Source organism: Taudactylus pleione, unplaced genomic scaffold, assembly GCF_031769625.1.
Source record: "Taudactylus pleione unplaced genomic scaffold, aTauple2 ptg000128l, whole genome shotgun sequence".
In the NCBI taxonomy this organism is placed as follows: Eukaryota; Metazoa; Chordata; class Amphibia; order Anura; family Myobatrachidae; genus Taudactylus; species Taudactylus pleione.
The window spans coordinates 7,966,914-7,982,408 of record NW_028284530.1 but is presented as its reverse complement, the minus strand read 5'-3'; the positions used below and the strand labels follow the sequence as shown (position 1 = coordinate 7,982,408).

At 41.4% G+C, this 15,495-nt stretch overlaps 1 protein-coding gene across 1 annotated transcript in view; it reads left to right on the top strand.

The window, feature by feature from the left end:
- The window catches only part of SLC6A1 (solute carrier family 6 member 1), a 202,994-nt gene that overhangs the window by 167,354 nt on the left and 20,145 nt on the right, over positions 1-15,495 (top strand). Inside the window, exons 11-12 of the mRNA XM_088472723.1 lie at positions 2,489-2,620; positions 5,680-5,782. Of these exons, the coding sequence (XP_088328849.1) occupies positions 2,489-2,620; positions 5,680-5,782 (235 nt within the window). The remainder of the gene's footprint in view (positions 1-2,488; positions 2,621-5,679; positions 5,783-15,495) is intronic.

Below are 15,495 nucleotides of genomic sequence, written 5' to 3'. Positions count from 1 at the left end.
TACAGCTCTGACAGTTAAATCCCCTGCCCAACTCCGGTGGGAAACGGATCTTCAATGTACCTTCGCCTTCTCACAATGGGAAACTATTCATCTTTCTACCTTCTCACTATCTAAATGTACTAACCATATTGAAATGCATTTAAAACTTCTAAATAGATTATATTTGACCCCCTCTAGGTTGCATAAAATTTGGCCCACAGTCTCAAAGTTCTGTTGGCGCCTCTGCCACTCTGAAGGTTCTATCTTTCATGTCTTCTGGGATTGCCCTTTATTACGCCCTTTCTGGGAAGAAGCATTTACTCTCATCAATGATGTTCTAGATCTCACTCTATCTTTAGACCCCTCCCTCGCTCTTCTCCATTGGTATCCAGCCTCTATCCCTAAATCTGACCACTATGTTCTCAGTCATATTCTGATATCTGCTAAAGCCACTGTAGCTCAGCATTGGAAATCCCCTTCCCCTCCCCCATTTGCCAAAGTTATAACAAAAAAACTATTCCATTTTGAAATGGAGATGAGAATGGTCGATTATTCTATGGCCACTTCATCCCCCACAGTGAAATGGCACCCCTGGCACCTATATGTTACATATGGAAGGGGAGCACCCCTATTCCTGCCTTCTCCAAATCCTCTGAGCCCTTCTCCTTTCGGTTTGAATGAGCTTCCACAGGCGGACCAAAATACTTAGCTTATTATCTATCTCTGTATTTACGGTTTAAATTTTTTGTTTAATGTCTATGGATGTACTGTCAATCACCCTCCCCCTTATAATTTATTTTATGTATGTTTTCCCTTTATTTTTTCCGTACCCCCGTAACTATTTAGCAATATATTCAATAAAATTTATTGATGAAAAAAAAAGAAAAGAATAACACACTGCACTGCCAATTACAGTGTCACAAGATTTTTTATGAGTAAAACACTGCGCTACCACTTACAGTGTAACAAGATTTTTTTATAAATAAGAAAAGAATAACACACTGTGCTACCACTTACAGTGTCACAAGATTTTTTATGAGTAAACACTGCACTACCACTTACAGCGTCACAAGATTTTTTATGAATAAAAATAACAAACTGCGCTACAACTTATAGTGTCACATGGATGATAAACTGCGGTCTGGCTGGCAGTGTCACCGAATAGCTAGCACACACAAAAAAAACCTGAAAAAAGGATAATTTTTTTTTTGTGGAATGCTCATTTTATTTAACTTTTATTTTTTTTACACTGGGGAAGAGCACCCCTTGACGAGACAGCCGCCCCTTGATGAACAACACAGCACCCCTTTATGGACAACACAGCACCCCTTTATGGACAACAAAGCACCCATGCTGAGTGCAGACAGACCACCTGCAGAGTCACAAATACATGGATGATAAACTGCGGTCTGGCCGGCAGTGTCACCGAACAATAATCTTTTCTACACTGGGGAAGAGCACCCCTGGACGCCTCGATTGACAGGACAATAGTGACACAGCAGCCCCAGCCTGACAACACTGCACCCTTGAGCAGACAGAGCAGCACAGAGCATGTCTGTTCTCTGTATACTATCCACAGCCAGAGTGAAAATGGCACCGATCACCGAGACCTTTATAGAATCTAAAACCCGCAAGAACCCGACAGCTGGATGATGACATTTTGCCTCGTTGTGGATTCTGAGTTAGGAGGGAAAACCCGAGCCGGACTCGGATCCTACTCGAATCCCCTATATTCGGGTGGGTTCGGTTCTCGGAGAACTGGACCCACTGATCTCTAATTAGGACCTGATTCAGAGGTGAATGCTAATGCAGTAGTGGCTGCAACTTCTGTTGCATATGCTACTGCGAATTTATGCTAATAACGCAGCTGTTGGGCTGTCTACAGAGTCGCCCACCAACTGCGGCTGTAATCCACTGTGGGCACAAATAGTCGCACCATCGAACAGACATTGGCCGCACCATTGGACATTAGAGCAACCCTATAGTTGCTCAGAATGTCTGACTGTACATAGCCGCTGGTTCTCAACTGTTTGCTTTCCAACACAGTCCCTAATGCCAACATTCCTGCTGAGGAAAATCATCCCCAGTCACTGCCCAGCAATGCCTATTGGATTGCATGGATCTCCATGCAATCCTGAACTACTTCCCCTGGCAGTAGCCATCGGAACACATACACAGTGTTTCTCAGATGCATCCTCCCTCTGTCCACTAGACTTTCATCTTGCATCCCACCCTTCAAAACTAATTTTGTTTCACTCTAGCTTATCACCCCTCTACCTAACCTTGCAGTCTCTGGGTGAATTGCGAGATGCAGACATGAGGCTGCCCAATGTTTTAAAGTGATAATCATTTAAAAGGCAAAACCACCATTGTGTTTGATTTAGAAGCTTTGGTAAAGCTTTAGTAAATGTACCCCTGTGAATATTAATACTTTATTTATTTAAGTAATTAATTTATCTCCTATAAAAGTCATTAACACAGATTGGTTATATTCCTTTGTATTTTGCAGTTCTGTACAGTTGAAGGGTTTATTACAGCTCTTGTGGATGAATTTCCAAAACTGTTACGTAATCGAAGAGAAATCTTTATTGCCATCATCTGTGTAATTTCCTATCTGGTGGGTTTGTCCAATATAACTCAGGTACGTGTCCAAAAATATTGGTGGTTTTACCATTTCACAAACAGTAGGTCGCACTAACCTTATGTATTATCTCAAACTTGTAAAGTAAACTTTTAACTAATATCCTGCCACTCCTACAGCAGTATAGTAAATAAGTTATCTGACATTTAAGTATTTTACACTTTACGTTTACTTTAAAAAAAATATACTTTTTATTTTTTATTTACATGTATTTAAAAGGAAGAACAGAATTTAGTAACCTTTGTTTAATGTTTGCTGAAAAATAAGAGACGTGCGCCTGATAGTGTAGTATTTAAAGTAAAGCAACCTGTGCTCAAAGTAAATATTGTGCGTACAGTACCAAAAATATATTGTTTAAAAGCTTATCTGATGTCCAGGTAACACTCCTATGGTCAGGAAGCACGTGATGCCAATGTGTACTGGATATTAATCCAAGGGATGATAACCACTTGAATAAACCTTAAAGAGAGGGTTTAAAACAAGCCCATGAACGCAATATGGTGTAGTATTTTCTTATGCAAACATGATGGACAGTAGACGTACATATATCTGCGTAACAGATAATGCAATGTATAGTGCATATAAGAGTATCACCAATGAGGAAGTCCAAATAGGACGAAATGCGTTGGAACTGGTTATCCTGCACCTCCAATAAAGTGGACCTTATTCTGCTTAAGCCATATTTAAGATAAGCATTTAAAAAAAAAAAAATTTCCTGTCCCCATTTTGTGTGTACATGTTTCATGTGTTTATTGGTTAATAAATGATCGTTTACGGAGATTATTCTCCATTTTTATGGTCTGAGGCCTGATATACCTGGTCTATGAAGGTGGAAGTTGGTCTTTGAAACACTGGAAAGAGGAGGAGTGATACTCTTATATGCACTATACATTGCATTATCTGGTACGCAGATTTATGTACATCTACTGTCCATCATGTTTGCATAAGAAAATACTACACCATATTGCGTTCATGGGCTTCTTTTAAGCCCTCACTTTAAGGTTTATTCAAGTGGTTATCATCCCTTGGATTAATATCCAGAACACATTGGCAGCACGTGCTTCCTGACAATAGGAGTGTTACCTGGACATCAGATAAGCTTTTAAACAATATATTTTTGGTACACACAATATTTACTTTGAGCACTGATTGCTTTACTTTAAAAACTACACTATTAGGCGCACGTCTCTTATTTTTCAGCACCCATTTTCCCTTTGCCACACAGACCACTAGAAGACACCTGTTATCATCAGGAGTGTTTTTTCTTTCCACAAGTGTCACCATTTTTCTTAAAAATTCTATGACTCTATTTACACAAGGAACTCAATATTTGCGCGCCAGTATTTATTTTTCTAATTCACTATTTTGTTTAATGTTTATTCAATTAAATTTTGCATGTACATTTCATTATGAATAATTACATACATTTGCAAATGAATTGACCATACCACCCACAATAGGCTAATTATTTAAATTTATTAAAAATTTAGTTTTTTTTTAAATGCAATTTAATGGACATTTATCTATATTGCAGCAGAGATTTCCTTTTAATGTGGCTTTTCTCCATACATTTTTTTTCCTTGGGGGAGGGTCGGCTTCCAGGGATCAGGCGATCACAGTGGTTTATAATGAGTAGACCAGACATGTCCAACTCAAAATACCAACCAGGCCGAATATTCAAGGTCTTAGAGTGTGTGGGCCGCAACGAAAAAAAAAGTCTTATATGCAATTTTGAAAGGTTTATTATTAATAAAAACCAATGCAGTGTCCCCTGTAGTAGTGCCCCTTATGCAAAGCCCCCTGAATTGTTCCCATTATGCAATGCCCCTTATGCAGTGCCCCAGTAATGTCCCTAGTAGTGCCCCTTATGCAGTGCCCCCAGTAATGTCCCTAGTAGTGCCCCTTATGCAGTGCCCCCAGTAATGTCCCTTATGTTCCTTATGTTGTGCCCCTTATGCAGAGCCCCCAGTAATGCCTCATATACAGAGCCCCAGTAATGCCCTTTATGCAATGCCCCCTCCCAGTATAGAAAAGGCCACACTCACCTGTGCAGTACTTAACTTTCTCCACGATGGCCCTGGTCACCGCTTCAGTACGCGCCATCTTCACTCCCACCATCCCATGTAGACACTGCCGCTGACTGGATCTAATTAGATCCAGAGTGGCAGGCACAGGCTCTTCTTGCCGCGGGTGATGACGTCACCCGCGCTGCATCACTGTGAACTGAAATTACTGTTAGAAGGTGATTGTTTGCTTTGGACAACTAATCTATCTTTCTCCAAGACTTAATACATATTCTCTTAACTCTCAAAGCCTGAATAAATTTTGCTCTCCAGACCCTTTGCATCCTATCAGAATCTCTGCCTCTTGGTTTTGCAGCATTCCTTTCGGAGATCACATACGTGAGCACTTCAAAAACATTAACCTGAACTTGTCAGTGTTAAAGGGATTCAAGAATTGGATTACCATCTCTTGAAACTTTACCAAACCATTTAACTGTGCTTGAATAACTTTATTTATTTATTTTTTCACAACAACCAAATCACACTTTTACATGTTCTGGTCTCACAAACCTTGCCATCCCTACAGCACATAAATATACACACAACCCTTTAAAGAAGTCCCTATGTCTCGCAAATGCTCCAAAGTGTTATAAAAAAAAAGCTAAAATACAATAAAATGAATAAAAGATACTGTTCCTAGAGACTTTCCAAAGTGAAACCAGGATTGTGGTGTCATAGCTTACTCCCCAAGTGGCTTTCTAGAGCGGCTTCTCAAATGATTGCATCTCAAATCCCAGCCTTCAGCTTCTTCCACTATTAAAATCCTTCAGAATTGCCTATTGGAGAACACAACATATATAATTGTATTTTGCCTTAAATTTTAGCTTTTTATTACACTTTGACATTGCAGCAGTATTTTTCTTTTTCATAATTGATGCTTATGTGTTACATACTTGTTATGTATCACCTAGATGTGCCATGACTATTTATGCACTAAATTATATATAAATGATGTTTTATGAAAATTACCTAACACATGCACTATGTTCTCCATAGGGGGGCATTTATGTATTCAAGCTTTTTGACTATTATTCGGCCAGTGGAATGAGTCTTCTGTTTCTGGTGTTCTTTGAGTGCATCTCAATATCCTGGTGTTACGGTAATATATGCATTTCAATGATTGCAGATATGTTCATAATACAAATATACAAAAACTTAAATTATCATAAAAGCTTAGCTTTACCTTTTATTGTAATATATTGTCAGATTTACTATTTATACAGTTCATGTCACAAACAAGCATGCACTGTACATTAGGAATATTAGCATGATAAGAGATTTAAAAATATGTGAGCACACCGATAAGTATTACATTTCATTTCTGTTCTATTTATTGAAATTTAATATGTACAGTATATAATAAAGATATTTGTGTCCAGAAGTATTGTGTAAACTAATATATGATCTTATGGTTTTGGTATATGATTATTATTAGTATTGGTGTTGTTTTGGGATAATTGTGCAGGTACAATATATAGGCAGCTCAAATAAAGAGAATTTTTCATTATTTGAAGGTTGTAGGTTAGTCTCATGGGTAGCGGCACAGGAGGTCTTGTAGGTGGGAGTGAAAAGTTAGTATCAGAAAAGATACAAGATACAGGTTAGTTGAGGTTTGAGATGTATGAAGGGTTGGGGTTGTTGAGGGCTTTGTATGTGAGGGGCAATAATTGTAACTGAATTATGAAGGAAATGGTTAACAAGTGTAATAGTAGTAGTGGTGGCAGGAGATGGTGTGGGAATGGATAAGAGATTTGGTTACAATTTGAATATAAAGGGGGCATTCTTGAAATACTTTGTGGGTGGAGGTGACAAGACTGGGAGATAATCTGGGTAGTATGGATAAAGTAGAGAATAGAGTCAATTGTGACAGCAAGGCAAAGCGCTATAGAGATTAAGAAAATGTTGATGTTGTTGACAGTAAGGGAGACTTGAGGAAATAGTGGTAAATCTGGGAAGTGGTTAGATACAAAATCTCTGTTGAGCTTCAAGTAGAGTTAGGACATCCATGTGGAGATAGAAGAAAGACACTAGATTATACAAGATAGTATGGAAAGGGAGAGGTCAGACAAGAAGTTGTAAATTTGAGTCTGCAGAATAGTAATGGTCCAAATAAATTAATTAGTCCACCAAAAGGAGAGGTATATGATGAGAAAATCAGAGGGTTAGCAACAGAGCATTGTGGGTCACTAAGGTATAAAGTAGTAGGAGTAGTTGGAAGGATATGCCAGAAGGAGCAGTTTGATAGGTAGAATGTGTACCAATGAAAGAAGTGTAGGGTCAATTCAATGACGTGTCTACAGGAAAAGATTTACAGTGTCAAAATCAGCAGAGAGGATGATTACTGATAAGTGACGCTTGCTGTAAATAGACCATTGATCAATTTAGTGAGGGCAATTACATTAAAATGTTTGGAGTGGAAACCTAACTTCAGGCAGTTAAGAAGGCAGAGAGATGAGAGATAGAGAGCAAGCTCATTTTACACAAGTCATTCAAAAAGTCTGGAGAAAGAATGTCTGATAGTTGGAGAGAGGGTTGGGTTGAGGGAGGTTTTTTTTAGTATTGGTGAGATTAATTCATTTTCAAGGGAGCATGGAAATATACTAGTGGATAGAACCAGGATGAAAAGGGTGCTGGAGATGGGCGTGCACCGGGGTGTAAGGGAATGGCGTCATTAGGTCAGATTTAGTTGACAGGTTGTATGGTTAGATCATATAATGAATGCAGAGTCTTAATCATTGCTTACTTGAGATAATTAAGGAATTATGGAGTTTAAATGAACGAGTGTAGAGTGAGTGGGATCTTGCCTGTGAAAATTTCTCCTGAAAGAATCAGGCAGATCAGGATAGTTATAAAAGACAGTAGAAGCTGAGATGTGAAGCTGAGATTTGGATCAGGTCAAGAACAGTTTAGTATTTTTGTACAGTATGTATGGTTTTGAGTATCGGGGTGTTAATAGGGTAAAGTGAGATTGGAGGAAACTAGGCTGATCTTGGAGGGTGGGAAAGCCAGGGTGCAGAGACTAGAAGTAAAGCAGAAGCAAGAGAACTCAATATCATGGTGCAATGTCATCATAGTGGGTGGTAGATGAAGTCCACTGGGAGAGACCAAAACAGACAGTGGGGTTGTCAATGGGATATTTAAAATAGCTTAAAATGAGAGTAAGTAGGTCAAATTATAGAAAATAAGTGAGCCAGGCAGAAAGGTTGTCAAGCAAATTGGAAATAGGATGTGGGGGTGGGGTCATAAATGACTACAACACAGAGGTGTATCGTAGATAATCACATTCAGCCCACTTCCTGGTCTGGAAGTGGGCTGAAGGTGAATAATAATTTATAAGACCTCATACCAACTGGACTTAATCATATAGAATTGAATGTTTTTAGTTTCTCCAAAACCAATGTTACTAGTGTTTTCAGACCCACTTATTAGTGTTATTATGGAAATTGCATTTTACTTCTTGTAATGTATTCTGATCTACTTTTTGCGTTCACTGTGAGTTAATGCACTAGAAAAGCCTACAGTCAATGCAGGCATTTGTTTTTTTTGTTTTGTTACTAGAGTTAAAAAATGTTAACACAATGCCGATGGCTACATGGCTTTATACTGTAAAGTTGTAATATTCCCCAGATCAAAGGCTTCCATGTCGTAAGTAATATTTTGTTACAGAAATATACACAATACAATTCAAATAAGGCTGTAATCCTCATGCATTGTAGCTTATTTAAATATGTGCACTAGCAGTTAGCTTGGTAAACATTTCACATAAGAAGAGAAAGTAAGTAAAAGGTCACTGGAAAAAAAAAAGTTTAATCAGGAATATGCTTATTATAATCAATTCTAAAAATTAAATATCATGTCGCTTTTCTTTATTATTATTTGAAATAGCTCTGTATACAGTTCCACTAAGTCCCTACAAGGGCCTTGTCCTGCAGGCAGGTCTTGTTCTTCCTACATTCATCAAAAGGTCTACTAAATTCCTATCATTAATCATAAAGCCATGAATAAATCTATATGGATGGCTCAGTAATTATCTCACATCCCCATGCATGGAAATCCTTATAACGTGACATGTTAAGGTGCTGTAGAGCTATGGACAAGACATGACAGCACTATCATATAAAGTAATTTGCTGGGCAGTGAACAACGACAGGATAATGGGAGTGTGAAGGAATGATTGTTGATATGTATGTTCTATTTGTGGTGGAATGCAGGTTATAATAGTAGACACCAGCGGAATCCAGATACACCAGGCAACCTTAGTACTTACCCAGGTTTATGGTTTATTGAAGTGTACTAGAGATGCTTGTACAGCCGTACTCACAGTTATACACTCAGTGGATTTGGATGGAGTTGACCTGGAGAGGGTCGTGTATGAGCCAGTCATGTACTGTATGAGAGTAGCAATATGCACGATACTAACAGGATATATGCAGGGTCTCTGGAATTAAGTCAAACACATCCATGTTCCACTGTGGCACTCTAACACAGTGAAAAGATGGTGCCGCCCATCTGCATAAGACCGAAATGGCAGCCATCTTGGTAAAGTGAAATGCTTCACTTATGGAACATATATGAAGATAGTGCAGTAACATGCTTTACTAATATAAACAGCTGCTCTACTACTGTATGTACATACTGTAGCATTAATTTTAATAATAAAACAGCAAATAAAAAATTGTATCAGTGGAATAGATAACTATGCACATTTTAAATTTAAGCGTAAATGAGAATAAATTTAAATATACTGAAAAATACAGTATATTCAGTTTTTATGAAAATGTCCCTTTAAAGTGCACATATAGGTCCTGATTCAGAGATGGATACAGACATGGCCACGGCTTAGCGTTTTGCCACAGTTTCGTCTGTGTCTCTATCTATGCTAATGCCACATCCGATTTTCAAACCACTGAGATGCCCACTTGCAGCGTCTTAAGACAATGCATTTGCATCACTGTGCTATTTTAGAGGCAGTATCGAAACTTGCACCATCCCTATGGAAGGTTCAGTTTCCTTGTCTAAGTATGGTCTCTTGTGTGAGTGAGGTGCAGCTTTAAACGCAGCCTCTTTCAGTGACATACCACAATATAACCACGATGGCTTCACCACCCTTTTTACCTCCCAGAAATGGCCACTAAAATTCCCAGACCCTGCGTCCAATTCTCTGTTGCATCTCGCAGACCATTAGAATGTACAATATGCGCGGTGTCACTTGGACACATGCACAGTAATAAAACCCTCAGTCAACTGTGCACATATCAGCACTGGGTCCACCTATAAATCAGTCACATAACCTCAGCCTCCCCCAAAAAATCACCCTCCCCCCAAAAAAATCAAATTTGATATAATTAATCCATTCTACTACTACTAATTCAACCACCTTTTCATTCTTCTCCGGTAACTCAATGCCAGGGGACAAATTAATTTCTTATCAATGTGCCACCACAATGTTTGGCTGTGTAAACCCCCAAGAATCTCAAAACAGCAAAAAGGAAACTGAGATGTCCCTTGTGGTCCAGATGAGGAGAACAGAGACCCTCACAACTTGTTTTTCAAATATCCACCTATGGTACAATCTCAAAAAGGCAAATAGGAAACTGAAATGTCCCTTGTGGTGCACAGTATATTTAAAATATAACTTTTATTGTTCAATATTTAGTATCACAATCTAAAATACAGCGAAAATATCTATTTTCAATGTATTTTAGACTGTAATATTAAATATTGCACAATAAAAGTTATATTTTAAATATACTGTGCACCACAAGGGACATTTCAGTTTCCTATTTGCCTTTATGAGATTTTACCATAGGTGGATTTTGAAAAACAAGTTGTGATGGTCTCTGTTCTCCTCATCTGGAGTAAATAAGATAATATCTTGTGCGACTGTCATGTAAATAAACCCCTAAGAATTACTGTAGCCCAACAATGCTAATTACCTCTATTGGATGCAAGAGAATATTGGTGATAAAAATAACTAGGTAAAAATAAAAATTGCCACGCTAGTGAAAAGAGTGAAGCAGCTCGATACAAACGGTTATAATATGGAAATTAAATGAGAGCTAAACAGTAGTGGCACCTAAAAAAAAAAGGGAAAATTGTAAGTAAAATGTTAATATAATATAAATAATGTTTACAGCTCCTTTTCAAGTATATACTGTAGGAGGGTTCCAAATGTGGCTGACTTTCACCCCTGATGGAAAACGTGCAGGAGATGTTGTCTATACCTATCTCTCCCTACCTTGTTCTTCCAGCCGATGATCGTAATTCCCTCCAATGTTGGTGGTATCAGGCAAGGAAAACAAGTCCCAGGCAGTATGTGACCATGAAGCTAAATGGCCTTGTGAGCAGCTCCCACTGCATGTGTTCCGCCACGTCTGGCCGTAGCGAGCCATTATTGATGACATCACTATTGCGGACGGTGGGCAGTTCATGCAGCCGATTGCCACATTTCAGAGTGTATTGATGGCTTCCACTGTGTAGCCACCAACGTGCTTCATCCACCAGTCATTGCCTGGAGGAGAGTTTTGGTTTCAAGTTAAAAGTTATCTATCTATCTATCTATCTATCTATCTATCTATCTATCTATCTGTGTTTGCTTTGTGTTTGTGTGAAGCTCAACAGTGTGAGTGTGTTCAAAAAAGGGTGTCCTGTCTTTTTGTAATGTTTTATTTATAGTGAGATAGGTGCTAATGAGCATATACTATCTGGGCATACTTGTGATTCTCCAATTACTGGCATGCTACGGCAGGCTTGCTGAGGGAATGGGTATGAAGTCCCACCGGTTTATATCCCAACACCGGAAGCCCAAAGGATGAAGACGCTGACAGAAGTGGTAAGTATGCTAACCCCAGGGGTGCCGAGAGGGGGGGGGAGCGGGTACAGATTACCCGGGCTTCCTGAGTGGCCCGGCGGGGGCCCGGGTCCAGCGCCACTCCCCCTCCCTCACAGCAGCCCAGCACACAGCGTGTGCTGAGCTGCAGTGGAGACTGCTCGTGGCTTCTGAGCAGCAGCCACAGCAGTCTCCTAAGCCTGTGGGGGGAGCGATCACACTGATCGTGCCCCCGCTGGCTTTGCGCCGGGCTGAGGGGGCTCAGAGCGCCCCCGCTCCCCAGCGCGCAGCGCCGCTTTACGGCGCTGCATATCTTTTTTTTTTTCCGGGAAGGAGGCGTGGCCATGCCTCCTGCGATTAGGCCATGCCCCCTATTACCCGGGGCCGCCGCAGCTCTCAGCGGGCCTGGCTAACCCTACCCCTCTCCCCCCTCTAACCCTAACCCTCACTTAGTGGTGCCTAACCCTAACCTCCCTCTGGTGGTGCCTAACCCTAACCTCCCTCCAGGGGTGCCTAAACCTAACCCCCCCTTCCTGCACCCTAAACTTAACTCACCCGGGGGAGATGGCTAACCCTAACCTCCCCTGGATGTGCCTAAGCCTAACCCCCCTCCCTGTAGCCTAACCCTAACCCTCCCCGGGTGGGTGCCTAACCCTAACCCTAACCTCCCCCAATGGTGCTTAAGCCTAACCCCTTCCTCCCCGTAGCCTAACCCTCCCTGGGGGATGCCTAACCCTAATCTCTCCCTGTGGCCCCTAAAACTAACCCTTCCCCCCACGACTCTCAGGGCCCTGCTCACGTTTGTTTGGGATGCCGGCTGCCAAGATTTTGCCATCGGGCTAAAGATAGGTGTCCCGAGTCGGGATTCCGACGGCCAGCATCCCGGGCGCCAGTAAAATTAACTACATCTCTTTGCTGGGACCTGAATTTGCACTGTAAAGAACAATATTAAATCTATCTTTTACACATTAGCCCCATACACACCACCTCCAGTTGTTACTGAGAAGAGCCCAGGGTTGGTAGATCCTCAGGTGGGGGTGCCCCATTTTATTTTTGGGGTGCACTCTCAGAGGATTTCCAGCCCTGAGCTGACCAGCTTGGGTCTGGTTAATGTGATGACAGGGGAATCCCAGACTTTGTGTCCTCCTGCTATGACATTACCTCCCAGGTTGGTTCAGCCCAGTGTTGGTTAAAGGAAAATAAGGCGGACCCCACACCCCTATTTTCCTGTACCAGTCCAGGCTGAAAGATCCAAGTCTGGTTATAGATTTGGAGGTGGACCGTTTTTTTTTTTTACATTTTAACACTTTAATTTACTTTTAACCCTAAGAAGCCATAGGGATCTGTGCAGTGCTTCTCCCAAACTTGCCTGCCTCACACAGGTCTATTGTTTGGCTGGTGTGTCTGTTGTTTTTTTGGTTGATTTTCAAACCGTGCGTTAGTAAATATGGTGTTTCTATAGTTGGCAATGTAAAAGGATTGATGTTGGACCGATGTTTGATTTTGGACAAAAGTCAGGTTTTTAGGTGGAATGTGAGTTGGTTTTTACCTTATTAAATCTCAGACTTGCAAAATTGACAGAAAATTGAATAAAGAAATCAGCCTTTAGTAAATTTACCCTGTGGTGCCTTTGGATACATAACATAGGCATCAGTGTTTCATGGTAGAAGTGAAGTGTAGATAGATCATTTCCACCAATGTGCTTGTATCGGGTGTGATACAACTTGTTGACATTTAGAAGGTCAACATTCAGTATGTCGACACCAGAATGTCTACAACGTCTGAATGTCGTCAGTCAATTTTGACATGGTCAATGGGATGACAACCACGATGTCAACATGCATTTCGATCGACATGGTTAAAATGTTGACACGTTAAAAAGGTTATCATTTAACTTGTCAACACCAAAATATTGCCATGTGGTTTTTTGCTTAATTTAGCCTAACTGTAAACCTGAGCCTAACCCTAAACCAAACCCTAAAAAAACTTGAGAAAACCATAAGTTGACATTTTGAATGTTTGCATACATTTTAACTAGGGGTGTGCACCGGCCACTTTTCGTGTTTTGTGTTTTGGTTTTGGATCTGGATCTTTCTTCGTGTTTTGGATCTGGATTGGTTTTGCCAAAACCACCCTTCCGTGTTTTGGGTTCTGGGTTTTGTGTTTTGGATCTGTATTTTTTTTTAAAAAAGCATAAAAACAGCTAAAATCACAGAATTTGTAGGTTTTTCTGCTCCTATGCTATTATTAACCTCAATAACCTTAATTTCCACTCATTTCCAGTCTATTCTGAACACCTCACACCTCACAATAGTGTTTTTATGTCCAAAACGTTGCACCGAGGTAGCTGGATGACTATGCTAAGCGACACGAGTGGGCGGCACAAACACGTGACCCATCTAGGCGTGAAACTGCAGTGGCAGACAGGATGGCAGTTTGAAAAACTAGGCCCCAAACTGTACATAATGCAAAGAAAAAAAAGAGGTGCAAGATGGAATTGTCCTTGGGCCCTCCCACCCACCCTTATGTTGTATAAACAGGACATGCACACTTTAACAAACCAATCATTTCAGCGCCAGGGTCTGCCACACAACTGTGGCTGAAATGATTGGTTCGTTTGGGCCCCCACAAAACAAGCTGGCAATTAATGTGTCCCTGCACAAACTGGCTCTATGGAGGCAAGATGTCATCCTCATCCTCCTCATCCACCGATTCCTCACCCTCTTCAGTGTGTACATCCTCATCCTCACAAAGTATTAACTCGTCCCCACTTGAATCCACCACCACAGGTCCCTCTGTACCTTCTGGAGGCTGGTCTCCCTGGAAGAGCTGATAATTCATTTTGATGAACATCATCTTCTCCACATTCTGTGGAAGCAACCTCCTACGCCTTTCGCTGACAAGGTTCCCGGCTGCACTAAACACTCTTTCGGAGTACACACTGGAGGGGGGGCAACTCAGGTAAAATAGAGCCAGTTTGTACAGGGGCCTCCAAATTGCCTCTTTTTCCTGCCAGTACAGGTATGGACTGTCTGCCATGCCTACTTGGATGCTGTCACCGATGTAATCCTCCACCATTCTGTCAATGGTGACAGTATCATATGCAGTGACAGTAGACATGTCAGAAATTGTTGCCAGGTCCTTCAGTCCGGACCAGATGTCCAAACTTGGTCCTGCCTGTCCTGCATCACCGCCAGCGGGTTGCTTAGGATACCTAAGTTTTTTCCTGGCAGCCCCAGTTGCAGGAGAAAATGAAGAAGGAGCTGTTGACGTGTCACGTTCCGCTTCAGCTGACAGTGTGTTCACCAGCAGGTCTTTGCACCTCTGCAGGCTTGTGTCGGCCGGAAAGAGAGACACCACATAGGCTTTAAACCTAGGATCGAGCACGGTGGCCAAAATGTAGTGGTCTGATTTCAACAGATTGACCACCCTGGAATCCTGGCAAAGCGAATGAAGGGCTTCATCCACAAGTCCCACATGCCGAGCGGAATCGCTCCGTCTTAGCTCCTCCTTCACTTTCTCCAGCTGCTTCTGCAAAAGCCTGATGAGGGGAATGACCTGACTCAAGCTGGCAGTGTCTGAACTGACTTCACGTGTGGCAAGTTCGAAGGGCTGGAGAACCTTGCACAACACGGAAATCATTCTCCACTGCGCTTGAGTCAGGTGCATACCCCCTCCTTTGCCTATGTCATAGGTGGATGTATAGGCTTGTATGGCCTTTTGCTGCTCCTCCATCCTCTGAAGCATATAGAGGGTTGAGTTCCACCGTGTCACAACCTCTTGCTTCAGGTGATGGCGGGGCAGGTTCAAGAGTGTTTTCTGGCGCTCCAGTCTTCGGCACGCAGTCGCTGAATGGCGAAAGTGGCCAGAAATTTTTCGGGCCACCCAAAGCGTCTCCTGCACGCCCCTGTCGCTTTTCAGAAAATTCTGCACCACCAAGTTTATTGTGTGAGCAAAACATGGGACATGCTGGAATTTGCCCA